The sequence below is a fragment of the Barbus barbus genome (assembly GCF_936440315.1).
Source record: "Barbus barbus genome assembly, chromosome: 40".
NCBI lineage: Eukaryota > Metazoa > Chordata > Actinopteri > Cypriniformes > Cyprinidae > Barbus > Barbus barbus.
The window spans coordinates 27,067,089-27,084,793 of record NC_136718.1 but is presented as its reverse complement, the minus strand read 5'-3'; the positions used below and the strand labels follow the sequence as shown (position 1 = coordinate 27,084,793).

The window sequence follows — 17,705 nt, the reverse complement described above, 5'->3', positions numbered from 1 at the left end:
TCGTTTTACTCAACAGCAGAGTACTGTGCACCAGTCTGGTCAAGATCATCCCACACCAAGATAGTTCAGTTAAACACATCTATGCGCACAATCACTGGAACCCTATATTCTACTCCACTACCATGGCTGCCGGTTCTCAGCAACATACCACCACCACCACACCTCCGATGACAGGAGGCCACTGCCAAGTTGCTGACTAAAGTGCAAGCGAATGACAAGTTGCCACTCAACACAGACATCACACTGCATCCAGCAGCCCGCCTGTCATCGAGAAAACCTGTCTGGCTGGACCCGCCTCCAGAGGATATGAAAGCCAATTCGGCATGGAGTGATGAATGGGCAGCAACTGATGTTGTGAACCACTCCCTCGTAACTGAGCCATCAGTCTGTTCTCATTTAAGAGCATTTTTCGTATTTTGCAAATTATCTGCCAATGGTATAAGAAATGAAAAAAATATTCTTGTTTTCGTTTGCATTAAGATTATTTTTGTTACTATATGGCAGATGATTTTACATGTTACATGTAAAATGCACTTAAATGCACTTGTTTCCCCAACAAGACTAAATATCTTATATAATTTTTCATCTATAGAAAAGGCATCTTAACTAAAGAATTTTTAGATATTGTACTTGAAATAAAACAAAGATATCAGTAAGAAAAGCATTTTTGCAACATGAATGAATGAATGGGGTATTTAAACATTGCTTATGCTTTAATAAGTGCAAGGAGACCAAAAGAAACTCTGGGTTTACCAAAGAAATGCTGCTCCCGACCAGGGGTGTGTTTTCCAAAAGCATTGTTTGCTAACTATGGGTGCAAGTTCCATTGACCTCTATTGGTAACAAATGAACTTGAGACAATAGTTGCCTTTGGGAAATGCACCTCGGGTTAGGTTCTCAGAGTAAGTTACCACGGTAATTGACACTGAGTATTAGTTACCTCTCTTTCAGAAATGGGCTTGACTTACACTGCTTTCTTGGGTTTGACAAACCTCCCATTTTGAAATGGAAAATGTCTTGGGTTACGTATATAACCCCAGTTCCTCGAGGGAACGAGACGCTGTGTCCGAAGACGCTAGGGGAATTCCTCCAGCGTGACCGCGCTCTGATACAAGTGTAGTCTGTCCAAAGGATGGGCGAGATGGCCAGGAAGCATAAAAGCACATGCGGTGGAAGTATGGCTTCGAGACGCAGCGTCTCGTTCCGTCGAACTGGGGTTACATACGTAACCAAAGACGTTACTCTTCAGGAACTCGAGCTGCGCTAAGACGCTAGGGCAATGAGATACCTGCGCCGCTAGATTGACAAATCCCTGCCTAGTGTGTATGGAGCACAACTGGTGCGAGAGAAAAAGACCACAAGTGGCTAAAGTGGGCGGGGCCTGCGTTCTGAAGGCCAACTTGTGAGAAATGAGCCTTGATCCCCAGGAAAGGGGAGAGCAGAGGACTCGAGGCTATAGCATCCTGTATCCACTACATACTCCCTCAGCCTCTGGAGGAAACATGTAACTAGGGGGTGTCTACCCACTGATTGGCCACCAAGAGGGGTGCGGTAGGCCCGTAAAGCCGCCACTTCAGGGTGGATTGGGTTAAACCTGCAGAGGAACAGGCCTGCACAGACTCCAGAACTGTACCAATCAGTTGAGCTGGCAACCTCTGCACCATGAAGTGAGACTTCCACCTCAGTGCGTACCGTTTCCTCGCGCTCCGGCGAACGGAGGCCTCTAGAACTCTCTGAGCGAGAAGGCCTGACGACACTCGCCGAGCAGCCGAGCTCGCAGAACGGGGGCCTCAGCATGACGACTCTCGAAATGAGAGGAGGCCTCTATACTCCACACACTGGACGTCTTGTAAGGAGACTCACTTAGAGCCTACTACTCACAGATGCTGTCTGGACGGAGCTCTGGCGAGCGGGGGCCTCTAGAACTCTCTGAGCGAGAGGAGGCCTGACGACACTCGCCGAAACAGTCGAGGTCTTGGAGCGGAGACCTCTGCATGACGACTCTCTAGATCGAGAGGAGGCCTGTTACACTCCATACGCTGGAGATCTTGCAAGGAGACTCCCCTAGAGCCTACCACTCACATAGCTGCCCCCATGGAGCTCTGGCAAGCGGAGGCCTCTAAAACTCTCAGAGCGAGGGGAGGCCTGACGACACTCACTGACCAGTCGAGCTCTTGGAGCGGAGGCCTCAGCATGACGACTCTCGAATTGAGAGGAGGCCTACTACCCTCCACACACTAGACGTCTTGTAAGGAGAGTCACTTAGAGCCTACTAATCACAGATACAGTCCAGGCGGAGCTCTGGCGAGTGGAGGCCTCTAACACTCTCTGAGCGAGAAGAGGCCTGACGACACTCGCCAAAACAGCTGAGCTCTTTCTTTTCATCTGGTGTTATAAGGATGTGTTGTGCTCTATTGTTGACAATATGTTGTGTTTTGGAGTTGTTTTGAGCTAAATGTTGTTGTTTTTTTATGAAATCATTCATAACCTCTTGTTATGTTTTTTTAATTAAAAATTTTATCGAGAAATCTTGTTTGTATATATAAAAGAGGGTTTCAAAATCAAATCTCTCTCGGACACACTCGCTCTCGCTCTCTCTCTCTCTCTCTGTGCGCATGTACTGGGTGAGTGGATGGAGTGTTGATTGAGAGCGTGTGGCTGCTGTGTGAGGTACGAGTGGTCTTTACTTCTCTATCTTTGTTTTTTTTATTTTTTTTATTTATCTGTTTAGTTTATTGTTTTTTCTTTGTTTAACGTTGGTTTGTTTTTTTCTAAATAGAGGAGTGTTGTTTTTTAGCCAGGGCGTCTGCTCACATTTGTTTGAGCATGGCTGCCCTAGGCAGCGGGAGTTTTAATTCATTGACAAGGCGTCATGCCGTGAAAATAGATTCGAAATCTAGTGTTGAGGATTGTAGTTTAGCGGTGGGAGAGGTGGTTGGTTGTGAGAATGTTGTGTCAGATTCGAGAATGAATGGCGCGGTTGTTGTGTTTATGAAAACTATTGAGTTGGCGAACATCGCGGTTGAAAGTGGAGTCGTAATTGACAATGCGTTTGTTTCGGTGCTACCGTTGTCCATGCCGTCAAAGAAGGTTATCCTGTCAAACGTACCGCCTTTCATTAAAAATGAGGTGCTTGCACAAATGTTAGAGCGATACGGTAAATTAGTCTCACCAATAAAAATGATTCAAATTGGCTGTAAATCACCATTATTAAAACATGTAGTGTCGTTTAGACGCTTTGTGTTTATGGTGTTAAAGGATAACCGAGAAGAGTTGGACTTAACGTTTAACTTTAAGCACGATGAATTCAATTATGTGATTTTTGCCACAACCAATAACAGGAGATGCCTTAGTTCACGAGTTCACACTTACATATAATAATAACGGAGCAAGTTTATGCGTATTTGGCGTGCTGTCCAGGGGGAGGGCTCCGAGCTCGGTAATCATTCCCGAGCCCGGGGTACTCCCCTCGACCGGGGAGAGGGTACGAGCTCGGCATTTAGCCCGGACCCAAAGTGCCCCCCCCCTGAGTGCTCCTCCCTGTGCTGGGGTAGGACCGGCTGTGGTGAGGAGTCGGGGTGGTGGAGGGATGTCGGAAGACGAGAGATAATGACGGTAAGACTGCTTGGTTATTTATAGGGATTCTCTCTCGTGCTGATTGGATAAGTGGTGTGATTGCTGATGATGAATTGGCCGTGTTAATTATCTGCGCGTGCTCCTCCCGAAATTTGTTAATAAAACATCACTTCACGAGTTCACACTTACATATAATAATAACGGAGCAAGTTTATGCGTATTTGGCGTGCTGTCCAGGGGGAGGGCTCCGAGCTCGGTAATCATTCCCGAGCCCGGGGTACTCCCCTCGACCGGGGAGAGGGTACGAGCTCGGCATTTAGCCCGGACCCAAAGTGCTCCCCCAAAATGCTATTATTGCAGGACAGCAGCCGAAGAGGGGCTTGATAACCCCCCAAAAACTTGCATGGCTTAGGCCGAAGGGATGCTGGATACTGCTGTGGTAGTGGTATTTCTGTGGAATCTGGAAGTAGAGATGAGAGGGAGGTAGAGATGCAGGCTCCTGCGGGAGCAGTCACTGCTGCGGCAGTGGAGGAATAGAAAAAGGCTCCTGCGGGAGCAGTCACTGCTGCGGCAGTGGAGAAATATAGAAAAGGCTCCTGCGGGAGCAGTCACTGCTGCGGCAGTGGAGAAATATAGAAAAGGCTCCTGCGGGAGCAGTCACTGCAGCGGCAGTGTGGAAATACAGATAGGCTCCTGCGGGAGCAGTCACTGCGGCGTCAGTGGGGAAATACAGATAGGGCTCCTGCGGGAGCAGTCACTGCTGCGGCAGTGGAGAAATATAGAAAAGGCTCCTGTGGGAGCAGACACTGCAGCGGCAGTGGGGAAATACAGATAGGCTCCTGCGGGAGCAGTCAGTGCTGCGGCAGTGGAGAAATATAGAAAAGGCTCCTGCGGGAACAGTCACTGCTGCGGCAGTGGAGAAAATATAGAAAAGGCTCCTGCGGGAGCAGTCACTGCAGCGGCAGTGGAGAAATATAGAAAAGGCTCCTGCGGGAGCAGTCACTGCAGCGGCAGTGGGGAAATACAGATAGGGCTCCTGCGGGAGCAGTGACTGCTGCGGCAGTGGAGAAATATAGAAAAGGCTCCTGCGGGAGCAGTCACTGCAGCGGCAGTGGGGAAATTACGGATAGGGCTCCTGCGGGAGCAGTTACTGCTGCGGCAGTGGAGAAATATAGAAAAGGCTCCTGCGGGAGCAGTCACTGCAGCGGCAGTGGGGAAATACAGATAGGGCTCCTGCGGGAGCAGTCACTGCTGCGGCAGTGGAGAAATATAGAAAAGGCTCCTGCGGGAGCAGTCACTGCAGCGGCAGTGGAGGAATATAGAAAAAGGCTCCTGCGGGAGCAGACACTGCAGCGGCAGTGGAGAAATATAGAAAGGCTCCTGCGGGAGCAGACACTGCAGCGGCAGTGGAGGAATATAGAAAAAGGCTCCTGCGGGAGCAGACACTGCAGCGGCAGTGGAGAAATACAGCTGGGCTCCTGCGGGAGCAGTCACTGCTGCGGCAGTGGAGGAGTACAGACAAGGCTGAATGTAGTGCTGTTGGAATGAATGGAGTGGGGATGGGCCATTGAAGGTGGATATAGGTGATGTTAAGAGGGGTTGGCTATGGAGGGTCTGAAGTTCGGGTTCCCAGGGACGTATATCATTAAAGGGGTTGGCCGATTAGTGTTTGGTGAGCTTCCTTGATGGAATATAGCTTTTGAAAGCTTCTGACGACCAGTGACCAAGTGCTTGAATCTGCTGCTGGAAAAGGCCTTTATGGGCCGCTGTGGTTGCTGCGCCTATTCGGAACGAATGGCTGGAAAAGTTTTCGGCTGGGGTACCAGATAGGAGCAGGACTGACTTAAGGTGCTTTTGGAACCAGAAGCGAGTGACGGGGCGGTTGGAGTCGTCTGTAAACAGGGGGTCGGATGGGAGTTTGGCCTGTGATTTCCTGAGGTGGAGGAAAGCTAGGAGGGCTTGGTATGGTAATATGGGCGATAGGAGGTTAAAGATGTAAACAAAGTGGCCTTCTTTGACTGGTCTGTTTTACTTGCTTAATGAAGTAAGAGATAGTTTCATCGTCCAGCACCGCTAGATCAGAAATGGTGGGGTGACTTTTTTACTAGATAATCAAGCGGGCGTGAGCTGGTGGATTTGGACGGAGATGATTCTGGGCAGGGGGGAATGGATGGGTTGGTGAAGGGGCATAAAGTGGTGGAGTGGGAATTAGATCGGCGGACCGCACATGTAATGTTACGGCGGCCTAAAAATATTCTGTTATGGAGTTCGGTGTCCAGGGCTCCCCAGTAAGGGGCTTGATTCCGCTGGGCTACTCGAATGGCGCATTTAGCTGCAAATAGTTTATGGTACGTATAGAAGTGGGAGCCTCCGTATGATAATGCGAGTTCGGCAACTATCGCGAGATAGTTGCCGAGCTCGCGTCTTCTGTGGGGAAATTCGGTGCAAATAACTTCCGTTTAGCGGTTGGAAGTGATCGTGAATTCGGTGAATGATAAGATACGTGACGGGTTGTTAGCTGTGTTCTTTAAAGTGACGGAAGATTCATCAATTCGGCGATCAGCGGATGGAGGTGAAATTGGTGACAAAAAGGAAAAAAGGTCTATATCCGCACCTGACAAGATCTGTGTCCTGATGGAGTTGGCTACGGGGCTGGTTCCAGTGCGAGCACATTGGCGGGATGGGTAGGGGTGTGGCTGAAGAAAGTGAGAATGGACCTCGGGAGGAAGGAAGGGAAAGTTAGCCGCCAAGCAGCTAGCGGAGGCATGCTTGTGCTTGGGAAACTTCGAGGATTGGAGGAAAGGGAGGGGAAGAAAGGGGGAAAGGTGGGCGCTGGGGCTTGCGCTGTTAGCGGCTGCGTGCTTGCGCTTGGGTAAGCTCGGTGAGCGGAGGAAAGGGAGGGGAAGAGAGGGGGAATGGCGGGCGCCGGGGCTTGCACCGTGGTTAGCGGAGGCATGCTCGCGCTTGGGTAAGCTCGGTGAGCAGAGGAAAGGGAGGGGAGGAGAGGGGGAATGGCGGGCGCCGGGGCTTGCACCGTGGTTAGCAGAGGCGTGCTTGCGCTTGGGTAAGCTCGGTGAGCGGAGGAAAGGGAGGGGAAGAGAGGGGGAATGGCGGGCGCCGGGGCTTGCACCGTGGTTAGCGGAGGCATGCTCGCGCTTGGGTAAGCTCGGTGAGCAGAGGAAAGGGAGGGGAGGAGAGGGGGAATGGCGGGCGCCGGGGCTCGCACCGTGGTTAGCGGAGGCATGCTCGCGCTTGGGTAAGCTTGGTGGGCAGAGGAAAGGGAGGGGAAGAGAGGGGGAATGGCGGGCGCCGGGGCTTGCGCAGATTGCGGAGGCATGCTCGCGCTATACGTGGTGGGGCTGCTCAGTGTTGCCAACTTCTTTCGATGGAAAGTAGCTAAGCCAGTTTGAAAGTCGCTAAATGTCGCCAGATGACGTCATGCGCTAATTAGCATATTCGTGACGTCATCACGTCATATTGCCTTTACATTTGTTTGTCTCTCTGTGCTCATACTGTATTTTAATGCAGCCAAATTCTGAATAAACTGTTTTTCTTTATATATATTTTACTGTTTATGTTGTCAGTCAACGGGATAAATATGAAATAGTGACTGAAACGCAGCCCTTTAAGGATACATAACCATATGTATGGTTATGTAAGCTCTCCCTCCTAAGAAGTTAGTCTGCACAAAAATCCTGATTTATAATTGGGCCGTCGTCTGATGAAATCAAATAATACACACAAGATAAGACGAGACAATGCCTGTGCTGTGATTTCGGCTATATTTGTATGTAAAATTAGAGAAGCAACATAATATCTATTTGAACTGAACGCGCTGCTTACTGAACAGAGCAGATACAGAGAAAGAGGTGCGTGCGCGCTGACCTCGCGCTGTTGCGGCAGTACCAGCGATCGCGAAGACTCGCTAAGTTAGTCAAAGTTGCTAAATTGGCAACACTGGGGCTGCTGGCCATGGGTAGGGGAGGGGATTGGGAGTGGGGCGGGGCGGGGCGGGGCGGGGCCGGGGCTTTGGGTGGTTCCTCGCCGCTAGCGGAGGTGTGCTCGCTCTGACGTGGCGGCTTGTGCTAGCTCGGTGGCTCGAGGTGGAGGGTGGGGGCTGGTGGCAGCGGCAGCGGCATCCGAGGTGCGGCCTAAACTTGCTGAAGGCCTTCTGGTGCGGCCTAGTGGCCGGAGGCCCGTCCCAGAGGGAGTGGTTCTGGTCGTGAATAGGGAACGCCGCGGCCCTGGCTTGTTTTAGTCACTGCTTGGACAGAGGTGAAGAGTTTGAAGGCTCCCCGGACTGAAGAGAAGCGTAGAAGGTGAGGAGATCCGCTTTGTAGAACGACTTGAAATGATGATGCTGGCGCTGGTGAGTACCTGGCGAAGTCCTGCCACGGTCCAATTTCCACGGCTGGGGCGTAAGAAATGGCTGACGTGAAGGAGGATGCTGGACAAGGTGGATGACGCCTTGAAGATGCAGGTGATGGCGTGCCTCGACGCCTGGATGTATGAGCGGGTGCTGCGCGGGAAAGCCGGCGGCCCAGTGTTGCAGCCGTGGGCTCGAATGTGATGTCCTGCGAAGCGCTGGTGCAGAGGACGACTGCTGGTGGTGCAGGAGGATCCGTGGTTTCCAAGGAATTTTGTTTGCGAAAAGTTCTGTCTCTGACATGATTTCTTCGATTGGGTGTGCCAATGTCGGAAGACGAGAGATAATGACGGTAAGACTGCTTGGTTATTTATAGGGATTCTCTCTCGTGCTGATTGGATAAGTGGTGTGATTGCTGATGATGAATTGGCCGTGTTAATTATCTGCGCGTGCTCCTCCTGAAATTTGTTAATAAAACATCACTTGTGGGGAAATAGGACACTTCGTGAGGGCTTGCCCGAAAAAAGAAGAAAAAATCTATAATGTTCCGTCGGTCTCAGTTGAAAAGGCAGGTGAAGAGGAGGTAGTACAAGCTGTTAGTGAGGAATTGCTTACAACAGCTAGTGTAGTTGGAGGAAATAATGCACAAAAATGTGCAGATGTAAACCAAACTGATCTATCAGGTGATGCAGCAACTTCGAAGCAAATGGGTGATGAAAGACAAACTGTGGTTGAGATGGAGGAAGATTCTGTATCTGATAAGATGCAGTCACTTAATGGATCAGGTGATAAGCAGAATTCAGACAAAAATCAAGACATGGAGATGGTAGGAGATCATTGTTTATTGGAAGAACAGGATGAGTGTGTTTTTAAGACACCACAAAAGAGAAGAATGAAACAGCATCATTACAGTAAACCAAAAAGAATGGATAAAGTGGATTTGAGTCAAACTGATACTGAGAGTGAAACTGATCTTTCTGAGTGTAACATTTAATTTGATCAATCTCAAGATGAGTTACCAAATCAATCCTACAATGTAGATGATATTAAACTTTTTTTGAGAGTGACTAAGAATGCAAGAAATGTACGCATCACTGAATATTTTCCTGATTTGGAGCAATTTGCTGAGAAAGCAAAAATTTTCAGGAGTGAAGGTCTCTTTTCTGATCAAGAGATTTATAGGTTGAAAAAAATTCTTACCAAAGTTAATGTACAGTTAGGGACTAATGGTGGTAATGAAAAATAGTAGGAGTATATTTCTATGAGATGAGTTTCTATTGGTGTTTCTTGTTTATCCTTTTCTCCTCCTTGATGAGAGAATTTCATATTGCTTCTCTCAATTTGAATGGAGCACGAGAAGGAAAGAAGAGATTTGAATTATATGAGTTAATTAAGATAAAAATAAATAGACATTTTGTTCGCACAAGAAACACATAGTGATGATTTGAATGAAGCTGATTGGACAAGTGAATTTGATGGGTTATCCATTTGTAGCCATAACACATCTTTAAATGGAGGGGTTGCTATCCTGTTCTCAAAGAACTTTATTCCAGTTTCCTATCAAGTTGAAGAAATTGTAAAGGGAAGATTATTGAAGATAAGAGCTCAATTTGAAAATCAGTTTTATGTTTTTTTATGTATCTATATTCCCACCAATGCAGTTGAAAGAATGGGTTTTTTAAATATATTATGTAAAGCAATAAGTGATTGTAACATCGAAGATTTGTTTTTAATAGGAGGGGATTTTAACTGTACAGAAAATTCCTCTGATAGGAATCATGCTGAGCCCGATATGGCTTCTCGAAAAAGACTTATTCAATTAATAGAAATGCATGATTTAATAGACATATGGAAAAATTTTCATAAGATACAGAGGCAGTATACTTGGTGTCATTCATATAATAATATGTTGTCGTTAGCAAGGTTGGACAGATTTTATGGTTTTAGTCATCAACTTAATATTTTCAGAGTGTTTTATTGTTCCAGTCAGTTTTTCGGATCATAGTTTAGTGCAGTGTTTTTTAACTTTGGGATCCATAAAACATAAGAGTCCGTTGTGGCATTTTAATAATAGTTTATTAACTATTAAGGATATTTTTAAGTTTTTCTGGAATGAATTTAGAACCAGAAAGTCTGATTTCCAGTCCTTGCAGCAGTGGTGGGACTTCGGTAAAATACAAATTAGACAATTGAGTCAACAGTACCCAGTCAACAATTTGATCTCACAATGATGTCACTATGAGCTCACAATATTCTCATGGTGTGGTCACAATGTGTGTGTCACAGTGAACTAAAAGTGTAACCACACAGCGCTCTCACTGTGTGCTCATACTTTGTTCACAACATGAGGTCACTGCACACTCACTGTGCGCTCATACTGTGGTCACTGTGCGCTCATACTGTGGTCACTGTGCGCTCATACTGTGGTCACTGTGCGCTCATACTGTGGTCACTGTGCGCTCATACTGTGGTCACTGTGCGCTCATACTGTGGTCACTGTGCGCTCATACTGTGGTCACTGTGCGCTCATACTGTGGTCACTGTGCGCTCATACTGTGGTCACTGTGCGCTCATACTGTGATCACTGTGCGCTCATAATGTGATCACTGTGCGCTCATAATGTGGTCACTGTGCGCTCATGCTGTGGTCACTGTGCGCTCATGCTGTGACCACTGTGCGCTCATGCTGTGGTCACTGTGCGCTCATGCTGTGGTCACTGTGCGCTCATGCTGTGATCACTGTGCGCTCATGCAGTGGTCACTGTGCGCTCATGCTGTGATCACTGTGCGCTCATACTGTGGTCACTGTGCGCTCATACTGTGGTCACTGTGCGCTCATACTGTGGTCACTGTGCGCTCATACTGTGGTCACTGTGCGCTCATACTGTGGTCACTGTGCTCTCATACTGTGACCACTGTGCGCTCATACTGTGACCACTGTGCGCTCATACTGTGGTCACTGTGCGCTCATACTGTGGTCACTGTGCGCTCATACTGTGGTCACTGTGCGCTCATACTGTGGTCACTGTGCGCTCATACTGTGGTCACTGTGCGCTTCTTTTCAGCCTGGTGTTGGCATTGGACACAAAAATTTCAACTTGGCGAATACATTCAGCTTCTGGTGTAGTTATTGTGACGACTTTTTGCTTCTTCACCTCTATTTCATTGTGTGTTTGAAAAGACCTGACACATCCTAAAAACACAAAGAGCAAGGTGTTAACATTACATTTTCTGTAGCAACGTTCAGATGCACAAACCACAACTTATAGACTTACTTTTCAAACATGTCAGGAGCACAGGTGGCAACACCTTCTTCCCATCTTTCCCCGTTCGGTTATACAGACAGAGAACATCGTCTGTCGCCATGCTTTTTAAACTCTGTCTCACCATCTCACCTATATTGGAGCTGCCGTGAGTATGGATGAGATAGTGTACCTGACAAAAACATACATAATATTGTTATGATTAAAATATACCAGGCTTCAACATTTCATTTACATGGTATCTGCTGCAAAAAATTTATCAATTAAACTGTGGCTTTGTTGTAAAAATAAATGTAAGATTTATATAGTAGTACTAACATAAAGCTCTCGATAATTTTTGTCTTCTTCAGGCCTCTGACAGAAGGCTTCAAACGTTTCAAAGCTGGAGCACTGTTGTTGTTTAAAAAGTTCCTCATGGGCATCTTCATCTGCCCGCTTCATGAGAACAGACTTAACTTTTGCCAAGTCGTTCATGATGACAGCTTGCCTCTGTTCCAACATTTGAACTTGTTGGAGAATCTTAGTATTCAGATCTGAAAATTTTTAATAATTAGATTCTTAATTAGCCAAGGATGTTTTATTTCTGTAGAATTAAATAATGTCTAATTGATATATCACATACCAAACAATTTCTCCATGGTGACTTTGCATTTTGTTTCCTTTGGTTCCTTCCCTGTTATAAAAATTACATACATAAGGTCAGTTAAATTGCATTTATATAAATCAATTATATTGTTTATATAATAGTTTTTTCTAAATCAATTAAACTGATTTTTTCCTTAATCGTTTTATCCACAATGCACATGTAGGTGGTTCAGAGTTATAATTTAATTGTGGGGACATTTGGTACAATGTCACAAAAAAAACAAAAAAAAACCACAATAAATCCCTTATGGAAAACAGTTATAACTCACCTGAAGAAGCAGAGCTTTTGGGATGATCATCCTCATGCATTGCCACATTTCCCTGAAGAGTATCTGTGAGACAGACCATGCAGATGACACAAAATTCTCTTATAAGTTACTTTGTGATAGGCATGTGTTGAAGTGAATATCTATTGTCTCACCTAAGAATACTGGGTTTGGCTGGCTTGAGTTGAAATAACTCTTATCAGGGCTTTGTGTTATCATCCAGACAGTCACCTGAACAATGTGAATTTGAATGATCAAATTAGCTTCACCAGATTCAATTTAAGTAAAAAAAAAAAGTTTTTGATACTCACCAGATGTTTTGACACACAGAACTTTCTGAATAAGTGGACTCTTGTCTATTTTCAAGAAAATACATAAGACATTCAAAAACTGCAAAGAAAATTATAAAGCTGATTATGCTAAGTTCCTTAGAGAAGTTAAAACACAAGCTTACCATGGTATATGGGAGTTTTGGCCAGCTGAACATTCTTTGTCTTCAGACCAACTCGCTTCATTATGTTTCTTGACTTCTTTAAATGCACATCATCTGTTTAGCACATGAAAATAAGTATGATCACCTAATCTTTTGCCATAACAAACCTTCAATGTATACACATCCCCAATTGTAAGTCGCTTTGGATAAAAGCGTCTGCCAAATGACTAAATGTAATGTAAATGTAAATGTACACACCTGGTATCCTGGTTTGCACTGGAATTTCTTTAGAAGTCATGTGATGTTGTTGAAGATCGTGAAATTCTGAGAGGAAGACATAGAAGTAAGTGGCTTAATGTACATTAATACATGAATGCATGGGTTTTCAAACTGAGGTCAGGGGACCCACAACAGGCCTCCAGAGGGTTGTAAGGGTCTTCAAAAAATTAATACAAAACAGACAAAGCAGAAATATTAATGTATTCAAACATTGTTAGTCACATTTTTCAGTTCTTGATAGATACATTTTTCCTGAAGTGTTTATATTTGTTTTGTATTTGTAAGGCAGTCTTCTTTGTAAAGCTTCTATAAAACTAATACATTTGAACTAAAAATGTTTATCTTCAGGTTTACATGCCCAACATTACTCTTAAGTATGAATTTAAAAGTTTGTTTTTTATTACAGGAAAGGGGTCCTTAGCTAAAGGTTCATCATATATGGTGGGTTTTGGCAATATAAAGTGTAAAAACCTCTGCATAGTAACACATTATACACACCATAATACATGGATTTATCTTTTGTATATGTGTGTACAGTATATGTTTAAATCACCTGAGAAAGCAGAGCTTTTGGGATCATCCTCATCTTTTTTCCCACTTCTCTGAAGAGTATCTTTAAAGACAGATCATGCAGAAGATCATACAGATCATTTAATAAAAAATAATTTTATTAAATAAAAGTTTAGTTAAAAAGTTAAAACACTCTCACACTGAACTTTCTGAATGAGTGGAATATTGACTAATGTTCAAAAGAAGAAATAAAATAATCAAATATTTATTGAAAAAATAAATAAAAGTGCTTTAGAGAGTTCAAAGTTCTTCATAAAAGTTAAAACAGGCTAACCATGGTATATGGGAGGTTTGGGCAGTGGAACATTTCTTGACTTCAGACCAGATTGCTTCACTTCCTGACTGCTTCAAGTTAATATCTGTTTAGTACATAAAAATAAAGAATGATCACAGAGTTATGCCTAAATTGTTTTCTGCATACCAATAATTTCAATATATACAATATATACAGACCTTCACAGGAAGATGTCTCTGATTTGATGTCACTTTCATCACAGAGCTTATTTTTCCTTTTTCTCTTCTCAGGTAATTCCACAACTGCAGGGTCTCTCATTGAATAAGTAATTGAGTCCTCTGCTGCGGAGACCCCAGTTGTGTAATCTGAGATGTATTGATTTGCTTGATCATAGTCTCCTGTTAGTGGGAAATTTATGTATACTATGTGTATAATGGAAATTCAGTCAACTATTTATTCATCATAGAATAAATAAATATATTATGATTAGCAAATTTATAAGACCACCTATCATAATAAAGAGAAAATAAATATTTTAGAAATCTGTAAAATACTTATTTAAAACTAAAAAATTGTCTTATATTAGACATATAACAAACTGAAACAACTTGAATTTGTGTTCTTATACCCAAATTTCAGCCACAGATTAAACTATTCTCAGAAGTCACAAATTAATCAAGCGTAACATTTAACTATTAAAACCTATTTTTCTATTATGGACTGTAAGTACATAACTGTAATTGGGCATAATAAATATAAGTATAAATAAAATAAATATAAATATATTGAAATATAAGTTAGTAATGTTGTAACGATCTGACATAACAGGCCTAACAATTCACAAATACTGATATGCAAACTAGCTGCAGCTAGCCATCTGCTGTGATTACTGAAGCCAGGTAAAATGGCTGGTGCACATGTAGCATGTGTGAGCAGTACTCTGCTAAAAAAAAAGACCAGACCAAATTGCATATCTAAATTATAATATCATCTGAAAGTATGTAAATAGCCCACTCACCATTTCTGCAGTGTAACAATTCCTTGCACAACTTTTTCTTCGTCTTCTTTACATGTTTTATGGTGGTTGGAAAACCAGCTTAGATGGTGAATTTACCACCGCCAACTGGACAGGAGTGTGAAGCATTCACAAATGAGCTCACGCTGTACTCACATGGTGAGGATCACAGTATGAGGATTGTGTGATCTCACTGTGACCATCGCATGATCTCACGTGTTGACTGGGATATGTATAAATATATATTGTAAGGTAATTATTAAATCTTAAGCATTACAATTTTTTGCAGTCATTAGGACCAGACCCAGAATTCGCACCTGATATGTTTGATGAATGTTCAGGCACAAGTTTATGCAGCAGCTCAGAATTTCTGTAAAAAAACAAACAAACAAACAAACAAAAAAAAGAGTCAGATTACATATAAAGTGTTCAGATTAAACTTTATAAATGTTTTTGCTCATAATAATCCCCACCACGGTAAAACAAGTACTTTCATACTGCATATATATGCTTCTAAAATTAATTCACTCTAAAAATTGAACCTGCTCTTGTGCAGCAGACAGATTAGGCCTCCATTCAAGAACAAAACATGATGCACTTACATTTTACGGCTTTCTCTTATGTATCTAAAGTGTTTTTCTGTGTCAGAGCTTCCCACACGGCAGTGTTACCACAAGATAAATATTATTATTAAATTCAGCAGTGGAAACTTAAACTTAGCAGGTGCTATAACAGCATGCTCAGTTTGATTCACAAACAAAAAATTTAAGTGAATGAAATCAGAGAGTCACTCGTATAGATATTTATGGCGCCAGCAGAGGAGTCGACTCCTATGATTCAATAGCAATCACTCGTTGAAAAAGACGATCGAATGAATTCAACTTATTAAAATTTAATTAGCTAACATTGGATACATTGGATGCACTGGATACAGCTCATAGTTTTTTTTATATAAAAGAACATTTTTTTCTAAAGAGACCGTGCCTAACAGTTAGGCCTAACGTTACTCATCAACACTCAATATATCAGTATGCAATCATCTTAAACCTCCTAATAGAAACTATCTAAATACTCTTCGTGGCATTTAAAACATCAAACAACACACGACTGAATATTAAATAAATTAACTTACTTTTTGCAACTGTGTCCACCGAAATCTCCTCAGGATTAACCGCCAGATCTTTCTCTCAGGCGCTGATCTCTTCATTCTAGCAGCGGCCCGCCGGAGACTAAACTAACTTGGGCCAGAGAAAGAGACACTAAACTAACTCAGACCAGAGATAGAGACACTAAACTAACCCGGGCCAGAGATAGAGACACTAAACTAACTCGGGCCAGAGATAGAGACACTAAACTAACCCGGGCCAGAGATAGAGACACTAAACTAATTCAGACCAGAGATAGAGACACTAAAGTAACTCAGACCAGAGATAGAGACACTAAACTAACTCAGACCAGAGATAGAGACACTAAACTAACCCGGGCCAGAGATAGAGACACTAAACTAACTCAGACCAGAGATAGAGACACTAAACTAACTCAGACCAGAGATAGAGACACTAAACTAACTCGGGCCAGAGATAGAGACACTAAACTAACCCGGGCCAGAGATAGAGACACTAAACTAACTCAGACCAGAGATAGAGACACTAAACTAACCCGGGCCAGAGATAGATACACTAAACTAACTCGGGCCAGAGATAGAGACACTAAACTAACCCGGGCCAGAGATAGAGACACTAAACTAACTCGGGCCAGAGATAGAGACACTAAACTAACTCGGGCCAGAGATAGAGACACTAAACTAACTCGGGCCAGAGATAGAGACACTAAAGTAACTCGGGCCAGAGATAGAGACACTAAACTAACTCGGGCCAGAGATAGAGACACTAAACTAACTCGGGCCAGAGATAGAGACACTAAACTAACCCGGGCCAGAGATAGAGACACTAAACTAACTCAGACCAGAGATAGAGACACTAAACTAACTCAGACCAGAGATAGAGACACTAAACTAACCCGGGCCAGAGATAGAGACACTAAACTAACTCAGACCAGAGATAGAGACACTAAACTAACTCGGGCCAGAGATAGAGACACTAAACTAACCCGGGCCAGAGATAGAGACACTAAACTAACTCAGACCAGAGATAGAGACACTAAACTAACTTGGGCCAGAGATAGAGACACTAAACTAACTCGGGCCAGAGATAGAGACACTAAACTAACTCAGACCAGAGATAGAGACACTAAACTAACTCAGACCAGAGATAGAGACACTAAACTAACCCGGGCCAGAGATAGATACACTAAACTAACTCGGGCCAGAGATAGAGACACTAAACTAACCCGGGCCACTAACTCGGGCCAGAGATAGAGACACTAAACTAACTCGGGCCAGAGATAGAGACACTAAACTAACTCGGGCCAGAGATAGAGACACTAAACTAACTCGGGCCAGAGATAGAGACACTAAACTAACCCGGGCCAGAGATAGAGACACTAAACTAACCCGGGCCAGAGATAGAGACACTAAACTAACTCAGGCCAGAGATAGAGACACTAAACTAACCCGGGCCAGAGATAGAGACACTAAACTAACTCAGACCAGAGATAGAGACACTAAACTAACCCGGGCCAGAGATAGAGACACTAAACTAACCCGGGCCAGAGATAGAGACACTAAACTACACCGAGTGTGGACCTGCCATGCGTACAACAGCTTTCAGCCGAGATCGGCCCAGATAGAAAAAGCCGTCTGTCAGCCAGAAGTGTTTTGTAGAGTCGGTGCGGCTCTGGCCCATTATCTTCTCACCGATGCCGAGACTGAGCCGACAGTGCCGCATTTCAGCCAGAATCGGCCCGAGTGTGCTTGCTATCTGCGCAACAATTCCAGGATTACATCGACAAAATAATCTCATGGCCAGACATATTATCACACTACCACGAGTTAATATGTTGTGGCCATGACAAAACTAGCCTAAGTGAACCGAACATATCCCCTCCCGGTCGCAGTAAATGCTTCGTTCGACTTTTCGGAAATCATCTACTCTTCCCT

The 17,705-nt window shown here is 44.0% G+C and overlaps 1 protein-coding gene across 2 annotated transcripts; it reads right to left on the bottom strand.

Annotated features, from left to right (window-relative positions):
* Positions 1-8,764: 8,764 nt before the first annotated feature.
* Positions 8,765-14,726, bottom strand: LOC306859277 (uncharacterized protein). Of its 2 annotated transcripts, XR_013783289.1 has the most exons (14): positions 14,651-14,711; positions 13,851-14,030; positions 13,672-13,756; positions 13,381-13,440; positions 12,807-12,833; positions 12,570-12,662; positions 12,427-12,471; positions 12,271-12,346; positions 12,119-12,181; positions 11,827-11,877; positions 11,523-11,737; positions 11,217-11,376; positions 10,572-11,124; positions 8,766-10,482 (listed from the first exon to the last, which is right to left on the bottom strand). XR_013783289.1 is itself a non-coding variant. In XM_079400238.1 (13 exons), the coding sequence occupies exons 6-13, from the start codon at positions 12,600-12,602 to the stop codon at positions 10,986-10,988; spliced, it is 792 nt and encodes a 263-aa protein (XP_079256364.1). In that variant the 5' UTR covers positions 12,603-12,662; positions 12,807-12,872; positions 13,381-13,440; positions 13,672-13,756; positions 13,851-14,030; positions 14,651-14,726; the 3' UTR covers positions 8,765-10,985. The 2 variants fall into 2 exon arrangements, 1 of the variants encoding a protein (XP_079256364.1); XM_079400238.1 differs by having other exon boundaries at positions 8,765-11,134; positions 12,807-12,872; positions 14,651-14,726.
* Between the last annotated feature and the right edge of the window lie 2,979 nt (positions 14,727-17,705).